This window comes from Anomaloglossus baeobatrachus, chromosome 4 (genome assembly GCF_048569485.1).
Source record: "Anomaloglossus baeobatrachus isolate aAnoBae1 chromosome 4, aAnoBae1.hap1, whole genome shotgun sequence".
In the NCBI taxonomy this organism is placed as follows: domain Eukaryota; kingdom Metazoa; phylum Chordata; class Amphibia; order Anura; family Aromobatidae; genus Anomaloglossus; species Anomaloglossus baeobatrachus.
In genome coordinates this window covers 325,689,123-325,707,324 of record NC_134356.1, presented here as the reverse complement: position 1 = coordinate 325,707,324, position 18,202 = coordinate 325,689,123, and the positions used below count along the sequence as shown (strand labels likewise).

The 18,202-nt window shown below is 43.1% G+C and overlaps 1 protein-coding gene across 5 annotated transcripts in view; it reads right to left on the bottom strand.

Annotated features, from left to right (window-relative positions):
* The window catches only part of MDFIC (MyoD family inhibitor domain containing), a 217,121-nt gene that overhangs the window by 9,839 nt on the left and 189,080 nt on the right, over positions 1–18,202 (bottom strand). For 2 of the 5 annotated variants that reach the window (XM_075345029.1, XM_075345027.1), the window contains exon 5: positions 12,003–12,297. The exons of 2 other annotated variants lie outside the window; for them this stretch is intronic. In XM_075345029.1, coding sequence (XP_075201144.1) covers positions 12,029–12,297 — 269 coding nt within the window. In that variant the 3' untranslated portion in view covers positions 12,003–12,028. The remainder of the gene's footprint in view (positions 1–12,002; positions 12,298–18,202) is intronic. One more of the 5 variants, XM_075345028.1, reaches the window with a different exon arrangement.

Sequence of the window (18,202 nt, the reverse complement as noted above, 5' to 3'; positions counted from 1 at the left end):
AAATAATTGAAGAATATTTACTATAAAAGCACTAGTTTTTTCTTTTTTTTTTTACACCTTTTTTTTTGATTGTGTAAGGTTCTACTGTGACCCAACTCAGTTAATGACTGATTGATTGGGTTTTAATGGTCATTGCATGTGATTAGAAACCAAGAAGCAAAGAGCAATGGTGACCGGGAAAGTATTAAACAGGAACAGGGCAGCGTGTGACACCAAGGAGCGACGATCAACGATCGCAAAAACGTCAAAAATCGTTGATACGTTGCTCCTTTTCATAATATCGTTGGTGGTGCATGCCATTGTTTGGTCGTCGTTCCTGCGGCATCACACATCGCTATGTGTGACACCGCAGGAACGACGAACATCTCCTTACCTGCGTCCACCGGCAATGAGGAAGGAATGAGGTGGGCGGCATGTTCCAGTCGCTCATCTCCGCCCCTCCCCTGCTATTGGGCGGCCGCTTAGCGACGTCACTGACGCCAAACGCACCTCCCCCTTGAAGGAGGGATTATTCGGCGGTTACAGCGACGTCGCTGAAAAGGTATCTGCGTGACGCTGCCATAGCGATAATGTTCGCTACGGCAGCGATCACCACATATCGGCCGTACGATGGGGGCGGGTGCTATCATGCTCGACATCGCTAGCATCGGCTAGCGATGTCGCAGCGTGTAAAGCAGCCTTTAGTCACAATTCTTTTGAGTAAACATGCACTGGGGAATAAAAACTCGCCAGAGCAAAATACCACAGTGTACAAACATGCTTAAACTCAGTAGCTTATATATTTAATATTTGTTCTATTACTTTCGGGGGTAACAACGCAACAGATAATTTAATATCTCCAACTGTTCTAACTTTCCCACATGCCAGTAGGTACAACCTTTGCTGATTAGTGCTGGTCACCAGTTAAAGTCTGTGTTGGGTGCACATGTATTTTCATCCATGTTGTCGTTAATTGAAATCCCATTCAAGGAGGCTACAGTATACAAATTAAAAGCCCTTGACAGATTCACAGATACAGCAATTATTGGGAAAATATACAGAGCAAAGCTGTAAGGAGAAATGAGAAAAGGGTGGAAAGTAGTTCATGCATAGATTAGAAAATACTAAAACTGCATGAAAAGTTTGCTGTCAAGAAACACTATCAGATATAATTGCAACTCTTAAGGTATGTTCAAACAAGACTCAGTTTGTTTTTGTAATAATTTAGTAATGTTTCAGAAAAGAAAACCAAGACGCTTGCTAGACCTACCGGATATAAACTATATCTTCAGCATATGGTTGTGAAGGTCTGTACTGCAGAATACATGGGCGGACAAATCATTGGTGCAACCGCACAGGTGCCCAAGGTATAAAGGGTGACTTCCACCTCCAAAGCAGGTGGAACTGTGTATTACGATTAGTGATGGGTAGACCCGGACTGTAAAATTTCGCCTTAGATGCCAGGCCTGGAGTACTCCGGCTAACGATCGGGATCCGGCAACTCGGTAAAGAAAAAAAAAGAAAAAAAGGAAAAAAATAAAAATAAAGCAAGCGTGCTATACTTACTGATTCTCCGTCACGACTGTATCTGCGTTCACTCGTCATCCAGGGTCGCTAATTAGCTTCACACATTTACTGCTTCCCCGCAACCGGCAGTCATGGCGTCTGTGATTGAAAGCAGTCAGACGCTGTCACCTCTGACTGCAATCACTCACAGATGCTGTCAGCGTATCCCTATCATGGTATAATACGGGGGCTCCCTACAATTTATTTATTTTTATGATACCCAGCATAGATAAAAGAATACGGCTACAGTCTTCAGCCCCCAGCCATGCGCTTATCTTTTCTGTGTATCAAAATAAAAAGAAGTACATACAGCTTATTTTTCTATTATTTAAATAATTAGAAAAATCGGCGTGCGGTCCCACCCAATTTTGATACCAAGCCATAATAAAGCCCGACAGCTGAGGGCTGGTATTCTCAGGCTGGGGAGACCCATGCTTATCGGGAACCCCGGCCTATATATGGCAGCCTGCATCCACCCAGCATTGCACATCCATTAGATGTGACAATCCCCGAACTTTACTTGGCTTATCCCGATTGACCTGGTGCGGTGGTAATCAGGGTAATAAGGGGTTAATAACAGCCCATAGCTGCCACTAAGCCCTAGGTACCGAAAAAAATCTTTTATTTGAAAAATAGGAAAAAACCCTCTTTCACCCTTTTATTAACCCCAAAACACCCAGGTCCGACGTAATCCCCACGAAGTCCCATGACGATTACAAGTCTGCTACATTTGAAGTGACAGTGCTTGGCCATAGAACATGACCACCTGCTGTGAGCTTCAGGCAGACACTGAGCTGCACAATCAAAGGTGACGTCACTCAGGTTATTTGTGGAGGTTCTCATGGTCGCTGACCTCTGTAAACTCAGTGACCTCACCTCAGATGAGGTCACTGAGTTCATAGACCTGCATCTCCTGGCAGAAAACTGCATTTTATTTTTGTTAAGAGATGCAGATTTGGTGCTGAAATTTCAACAGCATATTCTGCACCCAGTCTACACCTCCTGGCAAAAAAAACCTCACTACTACCGCATGTGGTGTGATGCGATTTTTTGCCTGGAGGTGTAGATTTTTTTGCAGGAATATGGTGTAAAAATTTAAATGACCAAATTTGCATCTCTTGGCCCAGAAATGCAAAAAAGTGGTTTTGACGCGGATTCAGTGCAGTTTTTTGCCTGGTGGTGCAAATTTTGTGCTGAAACCTATGGCAGACCTTTCAGCACCCAATTTGCACCTCCTGGGAGAACACCGCAATGAAATGGTGTCAAATTTTTTTTTTCCATTTTTGGGCCAAAAGATGCAAATTTGATGATTAAATGTTTACACTATATTCATGCACTCAATCTACACCTCCTGGCAAAAAACCGCATCAAAACTGAATGCGGTATGATGCAGTAGTGATGCAATTTTTTGCCCGGAGGTGTAGATTGGGTGCAGGAATATGGTGTAAAAAGGTCAGCACTAAATCTGCATCTCTTGGAAAAAAAACAACAGCTGTTTTCTGCTAGGAGATGCAGATCTGTGAACTCAGTGACCTCACCTGTGGTGAGGTCACTGAGTTTAACGAGGTCACCTGATGTCAGGTTACCTGTGATCACAGGTAAAGGACTGTGGGAACCTTCAGCTATGACTGCAAATAACCTGAGTGACGTCACCGCTCAGCTCAGTCTCTGTCTAAAGCTCACAGCAGGCGGTCACGCTCCATGGCAGTGTCAATTTTTATCCATATTTTGCCACTTCCATTTTTCAATCAAATAATGGATTGAATGTTTTCTTTATAACTGTCACTTCAGATGTAGCAGAGCTGCGATAGTCATGGGATTTTGTATGGATTACATTGGACGTCAGTTTTTTTGCGGTTAAAAAAATTGATGAAAGAGGGTGTTTTTTTGTATTTTACTTCAAATAAAGGATATTTGGGGTGTTTGTTTATTTCTTTTCACTTACAGATTAGTAATGGGGGGGGGGGTCTCACAAGCTTCCCATTACTAATTTAGGGCTAAGTGGCAGCTGTGAGCTATTAAACCCTTATTACCATGATTGCCCTGGTGCAATGGCAATCGGGAAGAGATGGGTAAAGTTCCAGGATTGTCACATCTAATGGATGTGACAATCCTGGGTGGCTGCAGGCTGGTATTTTTAGGCGGGGGGGGGGGGGGGCAATAAGCATGAGTCTTTCCAGCCGGAAAATACCAGCCCCCAGCTATCGGTCGGCTTTATCATGGCTGGGTAGCAAAATTTGGAGGGACCGAACGCTCTTTCTTAAACTGTATTAAAAAAAAAAAAAAAGCCGCATGCGGTTCCTCTTATTTTCATACACAGCTAAGATAAGCACACGGCTGGGGGCTGCAGCCTGTAGCCATATGCTTTATCTGTGTTGGGTATCATAATACGAGGGGACCCAATGACAATTTATTTTTACACCAATCTACAGTGACTCGCAGAAAGGGTCTGATTGCAAGAAGTCATACACTCTGCTTGCAGTCAAATGTGCCCCACCCGGTGTGACAATCACAAGAGCCAGGACTGCCGATAGACGGGGGAAGTAGTGAATATGCATGAAGCCAATGAGTGGCCATGGAAGTAGAATAAGCAGCCCGGAAGCAGTTACAGCTACGCTGGAGACTTGGCAAGTATAGCACGCATCATCTAAATCGCCCTTTTTTTCCCCACTATTTTTAAGCGCTGGATTCTGGTCCCCATAAACGTATATGGGGATCAGTGTCTGGCCAGATATCAGGGATCAATTCCGGGCTTTAAAAAATCCGGACAGACCCATCAATCCAGGACATCTGCTTGTCCGCCCACCACTAATTGTGATGAGTTATTAGACTGCAGAGAACCCATATATTGTACTTGCAATAGGGCCCTCTTGTCTATGTCTGTCAGTGACAGAAAATATACATGCCAAATATGCAAAAAGGATGTACTGTTATAATACATGAGGCTAGAAAATGTCTATCAGTTAAATGCACTCTTCTGCAAAACAAGTTTATTTTCTTTTTTTCATGTTGTGCTTTTTGTTGTAACAAATGTATAATAATACAATTGAATAACATCTGTCCCTCAATGAGAAGATTTGACCAGAGTTGCTTAATATTAACCCTTTCACCACCTGGCGATTTTCTATTTTTTGTTTTAGTTTTTACCTCCCCTTCTTCTAAGAGACATAACTTTTTTTTTTTGTTTGTGTGGGACAATTTGTAATTTTGAATGAAATAAAAAAAAAAGTGCAATTCCATAATGTGTTTTTTTTTTTTTCTATTTACCATGTTCACTATAAAATGGTAAAATTGACCTGATATGATTCCCCAGGTCAGTACAAGTTTGTACATATGTGTTTGTATTTAATTGGTGTAAAAAACAAAACAAAAAAAACCCCCAAAAACATCAGAAATTTGTCAAAACAAAAATGGTGCTTTTGTCTCCATTTTACAAGAACAGTAACAACCTCATTTTTCAGGTTCTAGGGTTAGTAATGGCGTATCTTTTACGCCCTGAGCTGACATATTTACAAATACCATTTCTGGGCAGATAAGATATTTTAATACACTTTTATTACATTTTATTGCAATGTCTCGGTGGCCAAAAAACCCACGTAATTGTCATTTTCATTTTTTTATTTTTTTTGTTACGCTGTTCAACGATCACATATGTGGATTTTATATTTTGATAGACTAGACATTTCTCAACATGGCGATCGATACCAAATATGTGTATTTTGTTATTGTTATATTTTGAATGGGGCAAAAGGGTTTGGAGCTTTTGTTTTTTTATATTTCTAAAAACTTTTTTTTTTCTTTTGCACTTTTTGTTTTTACTAGACTCTTTGAAACTGTGATACTCTGATCACTTGTGCTGTACAGAGCAGTGCTTCAGCACCCTTTGTACAGCACAAATGCTGTCTTCATATGAATGCTAGTGCTCTGCTGGCATTCACAGGAACTATGTAATGACAGACACAGGGGTCATGAGCCGACCACTGGCTGTCATGACAACCCATCAGCGCCCTGCCATCATATAAAGGGGCTGCAGACAGGAGGTGGGAATTGCATACTCCCAACCAGCATGTATTAAATCCTGCTGTCAGCAGTGGGCGGATCTCCAATCTGCTTGCCGTTATCAAAAGGCAGAAGACGGCTGATCATATCAGCTGACAAGTGCGGACGAAAAAAAATGTGGGCTCAGTATGTGAGCCTGCATCAAAAGGAACGTCTAATGTCGTAAAGGGGTTAACACAAAATACTGTGTGAATTTAGCCTGCAATGGGTCCTACTATTGCAACTAATAAAGAAACACCCAAATTGTGAAAAGTTGGAGCAGGAAGCCATAAAATCGCAATAAAAGTGGGCCTGCAAGTGTGGTAAAGAGATTATACGACATATAAAAACACTAAGTTACTGGAAAGTGTCCTATCATTCTTTACTTGTGGCTTGTTGACTTGAAAAACATGCCAGTTCGGCATCGAAACATGTAGTGACAATGAAATAACATTCTTATACACGGCAAGAGGAATTTCTTCCGTCCAGCAGGCAGCCTGTTGGTTACACGTTTCTGCCCACCGTAGGTGAGGATATTTGAATTGATTTATTCCAAAATTATTCTCACACTTGCATAAATTCATCTCAATTAGGATTCTGATTTTTGATGGCTAGACTAGTATGAAAACATGCTGTGCAGTGTTCCATCTTCACTCCGCCGCCAAAAAAAAGAATTCTTGATAGAATCAATCATTCACTAGGGGAGGTGGTTTGATCAAATCATAGCCATCAAACAGATGATTTATAATGAAGTTAGTGTGAACAGAGCCTTATCACTACCAAAAGCAGCAAACTGGCTAATACAGAAACAATAGCATGCCCTTATTCCTTCAGTTTGATTTCTGGAGATACAAACAAAAAAAAAAAGGTGGAAAAGACTGTTACAAATCTAATATATTAGGCTGGAGTCACACTTGCGATTAACTCGCATGAGTGCAATGCGAGAAAATCTTGCATTGCACTCGGACCAATGTTAATCAATGAGGCAGCGCCAATCTGCTATTTTTTTCTCAGTCCAAATCGGACTGAGAAAAAAAAAAAAAAAAAAAAAAAAAAAAAAAAAAAAATCGCAGCATGCTGCGTTTTGGTGGGTTTCACGTGCGAGTCATTCCAATAAAAGTCTATGGGTGCGTGAAATAAAAACAGATGTCACATGGACGGCGCACACACCATCCTAGTGACATGCGTTTTTCTAAATACATTTATCGCATGTTGCAGAAAACATTGGAAATGAATGAAGTCTGTCGATGTCGGTCAATCTCTAGCTCTCTGTCGGTCTATCCCTCTCTCATACTCACCGATCCCCGGCGCGAAGCTGCACGGCTGTCACAAAGCTCTGGCGGCTTTTCCTCTTTTGAAAAAGCCGGCCGCTCATTATTCCATCACGTATTCCCTGCTTTCCCCACCCACCGGCAGCTATGATTGGTTGCAGTGAGACAGCTGTCACTCAGCATGGGGGCGTTTGACTGCAACCAATCATAGCTGCCGGTGGGTGGGTCTATATCGTGCAGTAAATTAAATAATTAAATTAAAAAAAAAAAAACGGCGTGCGATTCCCCTCAAATTTCATACCAGCCAGAGAAAAGCCACACGGCTGAAGGCTGGTATTGTCAGGATGGGGAGCCCCCCACCCTAACAATATTAGCTAGCAGCCACCCGGAATTGCCGCATTCATTAGATGCGACAGTCCCGGGATTGTACCCGGCTCATCCCGAATTGCCCTGTTGCGGTGGCAATCGAGGTAATCAGGAGTTAATGGCAGCAGCCCATAGTTGCGACTAAGTCCTAGGTTAATCATGGCAGGTGTCTCCCCGAGATACCTACAATGATTAACCTGTAAGATAAAGAAAATAAAGACATACACCAAAAAATCCTTTATTTGAAATAAATTACAAAAAAAAACCAAAAAAAAACCCACCCTCTTTCACCACTTTATTAAACCCCCAAATACCCCTCCAGGTCCGACGTAATCCACAGAGGTCCCACAACGCTTTCAGCTCTGCTACACCAAAAGCTGAAAGGAGCGGTCACAAACCACGACTGCTCTCTGTGAGCTCCCCGCAGTGACTGAAGTGAGTCACGCTATCAGTGATTACGTCACTCAGGTTACCTGCGGCCACAGATCTCAGCGGGAGGACTTCTGCTGTGGCCGCGGGTAACCTCAGTGACGGCACCGCTGATAGCGCAGATCACTTCAGTTACTCAGGGATTTGCGGTCACCGATGAGACCTTCACCGGTGATCGAAAATCAGGCCATGACACAGACAGAGCCGTGGGATGACAATGAAGTCGGGTGAAGTTCATCCGACTGCATTCTGATCCCGCGGCTCTGTCTGTGTCTGCTGTCAGCGGCCATTCAGCTCTGCTACATGGCTCTGTCTGTGTCTGCTGTCAGCGGCCATGTAGCAGAGCTGAATGGCAGATGACATAGCTGCGGAGAATAAAAACAGATCCCATACGGATCACACACGGATTGCACATGGACTACAATCATGAGAAAAATCCCATAATCGCATTGATGTTGCATTGCACACGGAACAACACTCGGACAGAGCTCATGCTACTTTCTAGCATGAGACTCGGTCTGATTTTACACTCACAAGTGTGATTCCAGCCTAAAGCTAAGTGTGTGTGTGTGTGTGTGTCCACTAAAGGAATCCGCACCGTCGCATTTACAATCACGAATTTTTGAACAGACATCCCATGTGACTCAGGGAACATCACACTATGTTTTGATGGGAAAATTGAACCTACAGGTTATTAATGGGGGCTGTAAGTGGTTGCTATAGGAACAATATAAATTGTTAGTATAAGAAGCTTATGTGTGAGGTAATAAGATGTAGGTGGGGAGACAGAGAGACAGAAAGAGAGACAGACATAGGCACAGAGTAAGACAGACAGAGACAGACGGGGAAAGAGACAGACGGGGAAAGAGAGACACAGAGATCGAGACAGACAGACCCAGAGATCGAGACAGACCGAGATCGAGACAGACAAACCCCGAGATCGAGACAGACACACACAGAGAGACAGACATGGATAGAGACAGACACACAGAGCCAGGCAGAGAAAGGCAGAGAGACAGACACAGAGATTGACAGAGAGACAGATAGACACAGACAGACAGACAGATACTGGGAGAGAGCCAGAAACACAGTTACTATCCCGGGCAACTCCCGGGTACTACAGCTAGTAAGCAAAAAAAAGAAATAGCTAAAGACAGAAGATGAGTAAAAAGGACAGGGAAAATTAAAGGGTTATTTTCAAGTTGTCTCTTGAGCAGCTCACAGCTCTGAATTCTCCTTACTTGCTGGTGGAGTGAGTACTCCTTTTTGAGTGACAGTTCTGGTGTGTAGCAGAGCTGTAGTATTAGCAGAATTATAAAGCTCAGCTCATTCTCCTGTAACATTACGCTATCAATGATTTTGAGTTGACTTACCTCTGCATTTGCATATAGATACAACTGTGCATTTGAACAAGCACATGGCTCGGCACAGTTTGAGTGGTGGTCCTAGGTGCCAGGGGATTGTGATTCTACAGAACTAATAAGAGCGGTTCAGTTTGGAGTGAGAGGGAGGGGGAAGGTGAGCAGCTACCTGATGTATAAAAATCAATGGACTGGAAAAAGCAGACTGGTATGTTAGAAATTAACTCCTGCCATGGAATGTAACTACTGCACACACTTGGCCAGGCACTATTAGCCAAGTTCCAAGGAAGCCAGCTGTACATTATAGAAGACAAAAGCTTTTGCTAAAAATGACAGCAGGTAAAAAAAAGCAAGTCAATTTTAACAGACTTATTTTCATGCTGTCTAACTACTTAAAGGTAACCTGTCAGGTCCAATATGCACCCAGACCCACGAGCAGTTCTGGGTGCATATTGCTAATCCCTGCCTAAGCGTCCCTACATCTGGTAGCATACATAAAGAGATCTCTTATAGTTTCTAAAGATCTTTTATCGTATGCTACTGAGCGCGGGGACTAGTCCCAAGGGTATTGCTCCCCTTGATAGTTAGCTCCATTAGTATGTTAGTACACCCCTTTGGGCGTGCTAACATGCTAATGAATGCGCAGCGTCAGAGGAGATTTCACTCACCTCTATGCTGCCATCGCTTCCCGACACAGGATTTTGGCTCAGTGTGCATGACCCCGGAGTTTCGGTTATGCGCACTATGAAGCCAGGTGTACGTGTCCTTGCTTCAAACTGAAGTAGTGCGCATGACTGGAAGTCTGGGATCATGCGCACTGAACATAAATCCAGTGTTGGGTAGCGATGGCAGCAGACAGATGAGTGAGATCTCCTCGGACGCTGCACATTCATTAGCAAGTTAGCATACCCACACGGGTGTACTAACATGCTAATGGGGCTGACTAGCAAGGGAAGCAACGCCCTTGGGACTAGTCCCCAAACTCACTAGCATACGATATAAGATCTTTAGAAACACTTTTTCTAAAGATCTTTTTGTATGCTACCAGATGCAGGGACGGTTAGGCAGAGGTTAGCAATATGCACCCAGAATTTCTCGTGGTTCTGGGTGCATATTGGACCTGACATGTTACCTTTAAATCAATTTAATACCTTGAGAATATCCTTTAAGCCAATGCTAATACTGAAAAAAAGAGTAAAAACTACAAATGTTATCTTAAAGAAAATTAAAATGACCACTGGGTTTGGGGTGGGGTTACTAGTCACCGGGCCGGTGTAAAGGGTTGGATGTCACGGCGGCCAGGCCTGATTCCGTGATCCCGGCGGTGTCAATAAAAGATGGAGGGGTTATTTAAAGGGGAGAATAGGAGTTTGTATTCGTGACTCCACCTGTGGTTTGTGGCAAATATAGGAGCCGCCGCTGCGTGAGGTGTCCCCTGGGGCAGATTGTAGTGCAGCTCGGATGGTACAGCTCTCCACAGGCAGAGCTCAGGCCCAGGGGATGAGGAGAGTTGTTGTCTCTGATGGCGGCGGGGCGTAAGTGCGAAACCGCTGGCAGTGATGGGACTACACAGGGATTGCAGTCCAAGTTCTTTACTCCCTGAGATGTCACCGCCTTTGGAGTAAGGAGCTTCGGTGTTATGGGCTCCAGCCGATCCCGGATAGTTTGGAGGTCAAGGTCGATGTTCCTTCAGTATGTCCTTTCTATTGGTAATCCCTCCACCCCAATGGAATGGGCCACGGGCACTTGTCGCGCTCCCCGCAAGCTCTGGGATCTTCTTCCTTCCTAAGAACCCGGGCCGAGCCGCTCCAGCTACAAGCCACGGATCCCTTGTTCTTTTGTGTCCTCTCCCCCTTGTATCCTGTTGCCTGTCCGAAGGTCCAGGCTCGACTCCTGCTGTGTGTTGTGAACACTCACTTCCCCGGACTGTGTCCCCCGAGTTGCTGAACTCGTGGGAAGGAAGTCCTATTCCTTGTGATGGCCACCCCCAGCACTTACCCTAGCCCATTCCCGGTGGGAAAGCAGCTGTGTGTTGTATGAATTGTGGTGTACATCTGTGAATGACCACCGTCTTACCCGGGATGAGTACCACACCTCGGCTGAGGTGCAATACCCTGTGGCGCCTGAAGCCTCAGGGGCACCACACAAGTCACAGCGAATACTAATACATATAGTAAAAAGCACAAAAGGCAATAAAAAAAAAAATAAAAAAAAAAAAATGCAGGCTCACACTCTGTCCCAACTAAAAAGGAATAGACGTGTTCATTTGACCTTAGACCAACTACAATTACTAAATACTAATAAAATAAACAGACGAGATGTCTCACAACAATGAGGCTAAAGAATACTTGTGAAATAAAAAAAAAATTCTGGCACGGACCACAAAGGATTATCTAATAAAGCAAAGATGAATTGTTTATTATTTGTGCCCAGAACCAGTCAAGGCTGAAAAATGTTACCGTATATAAAACAGCTGATATGTCATTTCTGAAAACTAGCAAACCAGTTCTAGAAACGGTCCCTCTAAAAAGGACTCAAAAAAGGAAGGATAGCTGAGAAATAGAGTAAATTTAACAAGTCTCTAATTTTCATCTGAGGTTCTCCATTTAAAACCTCACTAAAACATCAGCACAATTCTCCAACACAAGGCAAACAAATCTATCCTTTGTCATATGTAATAAAAATATATTTAGAATAAATAAATGTCAAAAACTGATAATCATGTGGGTGAGTCTTCATTTATATTTTATATATTAGGAGTCCAAAATTACAGTATAAACTGATAACTTGCAGTTGTACCCAAATATATGAACATGCTTCTTGTTACAGCAGACTTTTCACAGACTTAAGTTTTCAGAGGCTTGTATGTTTAGCCTGAGCAGCATATTTTTCTGGTGGGGGGGGGTAAGTAAAAAAAAAAGTAGTGTATTAATTATTGGTTAAGCATTGATGTAAGTGTGATGTAAGTGAAACAGTAAATAAATGCACTTACTGAACTGACCTTGGTCATCCTTTTAGCTAGCTATATTCACAAAGTTCAGAACACTCAAAACAGATCTCCAGGCACTCAGCTGCCTCACAGCAAGAATCAAAAAGGGCAAAGTCACAATCAAAGTGGAAGTTGAGGTCCTCAGCGGGAATTTCCTCAAGGCCCACACAGACATTGGAACAGTAGCCACAGCAGGAATTACAGGCCTCATGCAGACAGGAGCAAACCTGATGTGGGCCAAGGATGAACTCAGTGCACTGACAGAAGAGACAGGCCAAAATCAAAGAAGCACAGCAGTCTAATACAAACAAGAAAGAACGAAATCTAAAAAGATGATACAGAGATAGACAGAAAAGGATGAAGTACGAAGAAAAAAAAACACAACATGGAATACAATTTTTATAAGTTCCATGAAATATTAATTATTTTCTCTTACTGAGGCACGCTGTTTTGAATGAAACAAATGCTGCACTATTTTACAATATTTCAAAACAAAAGCAAAAATAGCTCATCATATTGTAAATTACATTCATCTTATCGACGTGCATTCCTAATGTCATTCAGCTCATCAATTGTTACTGTTCTGAAAGGTTCCTATAGCAATGCTTTTACATACTGACTCCGAAACAAAAGCCTATGTGCTTGATTACTACTAGAAAAAAAAAGAAATACATAATAAGCGATACATAAATATCAACTGCAGTACACAGACAATACTAAAAGAAGCTAAAATCATTATCCTACTAAAAACAATAGAATAGATTTTATAGGCCATATTCAGTAAAACCTGGAAAAAATGTACAAACAATAAGCAATCTAGTCTACATTCTATTCCTTGGGAGATTGCGATTTTTCGTGATAATATTATAAATGAGATATGCATGAACATTATTTAAAAATAAAATAGTAGTTATTTATGAAATATTTTAATTACTAGTTTTGAGGACAATTATAGGAAAATTGCTGTACAAAAATATTTGGCAGCACAACATCGATAAATGGATTAAAGTGGGATTTTTCTTAATTTATTTAACCCGAATACTTTCTTAATTGATTCTTAATTGATTATTTTTTTCCTGTGCACCTCAATTACAAAAGTTATGCTCTCTTGTAATAAAGATGAAAATTTTTTATCAGCCAACTTCTTTCCTCTATGATGTTAGTCAATCAAAAGATTGCTGTGTAATAGAGGAAAAAAGCACACATCCACAAAGAAGGTACTGCTGCAGATGAGATTTGTCTAACGAATACACTGAGAACTGCGCATGGAGACCCTGTGCTCCTGATCTCTAGTGTTCCAATAGCAAGAAAGAATGCAGCAGGTGCCAAGTTCTGCTTTTTCCCCCTTCTATAATTAGGCCATGTTTTGATTCTGTAGTATATGCCCACTTGGTATTATGTTTTTTTTTTGTTTTTTTTAAATTCCGGTGAGCATGTGCCAATTTAAGAGACTATTTGACATTAATTACCACCAGCCATTAAAAGATCAGTTTCCAACTTTGTTACTATGTGTGCTAGAATTACAAAAGGTCACATACAGTCAAAATACACAATAAGAAAATATACTAACTTTTAGTAGTTGTTTTTTTTCTCCAAAAGACTATAGCGAGCTTTATACGCTACGACATCGCTCAAGTGATCTCGTTGGGGTCACGGAACTTGTGATGCACATCCGGTCGCTTTAGCGATGCCGTTGCATGTGACACCTATGAGCGATTTTGCATCGTCGCAAAAACATGCAAACTCGCTAATCGGCGACATGGGGGTCCATTCTCAAATATCGTTACTGCAGCAGTAATGAAGTTGTTCCTCGTTGCTGCGGCAGCCCAGATCGCTCCGTGTGACACCGCAGGAACGAGGAAGCTCTCCTTACCTGCCTCCCGACCACAATGCGGAAGGAAGGAGGTGGGCGGTATGTTCGTCCCGCTCATCTCCACCCCTCCGCTTCTATTGGGCGGCGGTTCAGTGACGCTGCAGTGACGTTGCTGTGACGCTGAACGAACCGCCCCCATTAGAAAGGAGGCGGTTCGCCGGTCACAGAGACGTCGCAGGGAAGGTAAGTAGTGTGACGGGTCCGGGCGATGTTGTGCGACACAAGCAGCGATTTGCCCGTGTCGCACAACAGATGGGGGCGGCTACGCACGATGGCGATATCGGTACCGATATTGCAGTGTGTAAAGCGGCCTTAAGGCTTATTTATTATGTCCCTTCAATCTACTAAACGATTGGAAAATGTTTACCAATCAGTGGTCATTTAGTATCATTGGTCAATCTATGTAAAACAGGCATTAAAAAAATAAAACGGTGGTTATGCTTTATTTCACAAGTCAATGGTACACTTGAAAATAAGCAGTTTTGTAATACACTGACGAGCAAAAGGGTAACAATATTTTGAACTTTTGACTTGATCAGGCTCCATATCTTATCATTCACAACAGCTTCTAATGTGAGACTACCTTCATTTTATAGCCAATCTTAGCCATTTCATACATAAAAGTTAACTTGCAACTATTTAGCATATGATTAGTTATGCGGATTCTTGTCATGTCACTGCATTGTTACGGTTTTGATTCGGATGGTGGAAAATTCTTTCTTCCTCTATATTACAAAATTAGAACAACAACATGTCCTCACATTCCCTAACAGCTCAGTGTGTTAATTCGAACCAGTGATCTTTCACTTGGAAATCAACTGAGGAGAAGCCATGAAGAAGATTTCCCAAGAAAAGAGAAACACATTCATCCAGGTCACTGAGAGCGGTCTCTCGGCCAAGAAAATTGCCAAACTGCATCATGTGAATACCATGACAGTTGGAAGAATACGAAATGAAGTCCTTCCATCCATTTAAAAGCCAAAAGGTAGACATCCAAGCAAAATATCATGAGTAACAAGTTGGCCCATCACAAAGTCTATCAGTTCTGGCCTGACAAACACGACAGAGCAGTGAAGGTGGCTCGTATACTTATTAAATAGTGAGACCAGAGACATTCTTGCAAGCATCGTGCGATGCACATTACTAGAGATGAGCGAATCTCTGAAGGCTCGAGTTCAGTTTGGTTCGTCGAATGGAGGCCCCGTTCGACGAACCACTCGAACCCCATTGAAAACAATGGGAGGCAAACACAAACACATAAAAACACATTATACATGTACATATACAGTTAATAAACATTGCCATAACACTTACAGGTCCCCGCGACGCGTCCGGCACTCAGTCTCCCGCCGCTATTCCTTCTGATAATCGCTGTGTCCTCCCGGTAACCAGCACTGATGATAGGGCCTATCGTGATGTCAAAATAGCATGTGACCAGTCACGTGTCTATTATCTCATTGGCTACAGACTGGTCACATGGCTAGACGTCATGCTAGGTCTGTCAGTGCATCGCTCCGGTACGCGGTGATCGTTCCAGCATCTCCGTGTACCGGCGTAATGCTCTTTCACATGGTCGGCTTCCCCGTTCCTGTATGTGGGTGCTCTTTAAAGAGTCAGCCCACATGCAGGGACTAGATGCCACAGCCGGTGAATAGCGGCACCGGGAATCACGTGATCGGAGTACCGTTGCTATGGTAACCCGTCTGTCAGCTGTGACGTCACCGCTTACAGCACGCAGCTGCTGCTCACTCACTGAGTGAATAGACTGCATGGGAAACAGCAGCGTCTTCCTCCCAAGCAGTGCTGTCTGATGTAGCAGAGCTGCATGGGTTGAAGGAGAAAGAAGACAGAAGAGCAGGATCGTGGAGGGCTGACAGGGAGTAATAAACATGGAGTCTCTAATGTGTGTGTATTTATTTCTAGTAAAGAATTTTTTCTCTGTGTGGTGTCTTAACCCTTTATTGGAGATTCTTAATGGTCAAACTTGCCTGACATTAAGAATCTCTGGCTTAATACTAGCTAGTAAAACAAAGCTAGTATTAACTCATTATTACCCAGCAAGCCACCCGCCTTCAGGGCTGCTGGAAGAGTTGGATACAGCGCCAGATGATGGCGCTTTTATGAAAGTGCCATTTTCTGGGGCGGCTGCGGACTGCAATTCGCAGCAGAGGGGCCCAGAAACCTCGGGCGAACCTTTGCTGTGGATTCCAATCCCCAGCTGTCTAGTTGTACCTGGCTGGACACAAAAATGGGGCGAAGCCTATGTTGATTTTTTTTAATTATTTCATGAAATTCATGAAATAATTAAAAAAAGGGCTTCCCTATATTTTTAGTTCCCAGCCGGGTACAAATAGGCAGCTGGGGGTTGGGGGCAGCCGTACCTGCCTGCTGTACCTGGCTAGCACACAAAAATATGGCGAAGCCCATGTGCTGAGCCTTGTAGTTCTGCAGCTGCTGTCTGCTCTCCTGCATACACTAGTGAATGGAGCATGCTGAGCCTTGTCGTTCTGCAGCTGCTGTCTGCTCTCCTCTATACAGACAGACAGCAGCTGCAGAACTACAAGGCTCAGCATACTCCATCAAGAATTTTATGCAGGAGTTTTTTGCCCCCCAAAAAATATTACGTGGGCTTGGCCATGTTTTTTTATGCTAGCCAGGTACAGCAGGCAGCTATGGGCTGCCCACAACACCCAGCTGCCTATTTGTACCCGGCTGGGAACCAAAAATATAGGGAAGCCCCTTTTTTTTTTTTTTTTTTTTTTTAATTTCATGAAATTAAACAAAACAAAAAAAAAAAAAAAGCCGTGGGCTTCGCCCAATTTTTGTGTCCAGCCAGGTACAACTAGGCAGCTGGGAATTGGAATCCGCAGCTCAGGGTGCCCAAGCTTTCTGGGCACCCCTGCTGCAAATTGCAGTCCGCAGCCACCACAGAAAATGGCGCTTTCATAGAAGCGCCATCTTCTGGCGTTGTATCCAACTCTTCCAGCTGCCCTGGTGACGGGTGGCTCACTGGGTAATAATGGGGTTAGGGCTAGCTGTATATTATCAACTGTCCCTAAGCCCAAAATTCATGGTGTCACGCCAATATTAGACATGCCACCATGAATTTCTAGCACAGATAAAAAACAAAACAAAAAAAAAAAAAAAAAAAAACACAGAAAATTATTATTAGAAATAAAACACAACACAATTAGTGACTCCATCTTTATTGAAATAAAGAACCCCCCTCCGCAGTAATCCTGGGTCAAGGGTCCTGCGCCGTCGAATCTGGATCCAATATCGTTTGATCGGTTTGCTAGAAGGCAAAGCGATCAGATGATGTGTCAGGTTCAAGGGTCTGAATCACATGACACAGCAGCTGATTGTATAAAAGCCGTTTATACAATCAGCTGATGCATCAGTGCAGAAAACCCCCAAAAAATTACACACTTCTGTGCAGACACCAGTCCGACAGCATCAGCTGATTGTTTAGCCGGCCGGGTGGTAAAAAGCCGGCCTCACCACTCGACTTATACTGTCAGCTGATTCCGTCAGGTGACCGCATCAGCTGATCATCGCCAGGTCTTAGAGAGAAAGAAGAGAGAGAGAGAGAAAAGAGAAGAGAGAGAGAGAAGAAAGAGGAGAGAGAGACAGAAAGAGAGAGAAAGAGAGAGAAATGCAGCCTCATTCCGTGAACTGCTCCGATTTTAGAGGTGTGCCCCGCGGCTCAAGGCTGATGTCCGGCTCCTCCCCTCAGTGCATAATTAAATTAAATTATAATTATAAATAAATAATAAATATAAATTTAAAATTAAAAATAAAATTAAATTCTTTACCGGGACGGCCGGGATTTGAACTCGTGACCTAATGCATCTTAGACGGGAGCTCTATCCATTGAGCCACTGTCTCTATTGAAAAACATAGGCAGATTTGGTAATCTTGACGTCTACATTGCAGAGTGAAGTCTGGTGACAGCGCGGCTTACTTCAGCTGCTGCGTGGAGAGGACACAGATCGCTCCCTGTATGTAGCAGAGCTGACAGTGTCGTGTGGATTACTTCGGACCTGGATTGTTGTTTGGCGAGTTTAATAAAAAGGTAAATGAGGTGTTTTTTTGTCTTTTATTTCAAATAAAAGGATTTATTCGCTGTGTGTGTTTCTTTACTTTCACTTACAGTTTAATCATGGAAGGTGTCTCGGGGAGACGCCAGTCATGATTAACTCCTTATTACCCCGGATTGCCACCGCACAAGAGCAATTCGGAATGAGCTGGGTAGAGTCCCGAGACGACCACCGCATCTAAGGGATGCGGCAATTCCAGGCGGCTGCTAGGTGATATTGTTAGGGTGGTG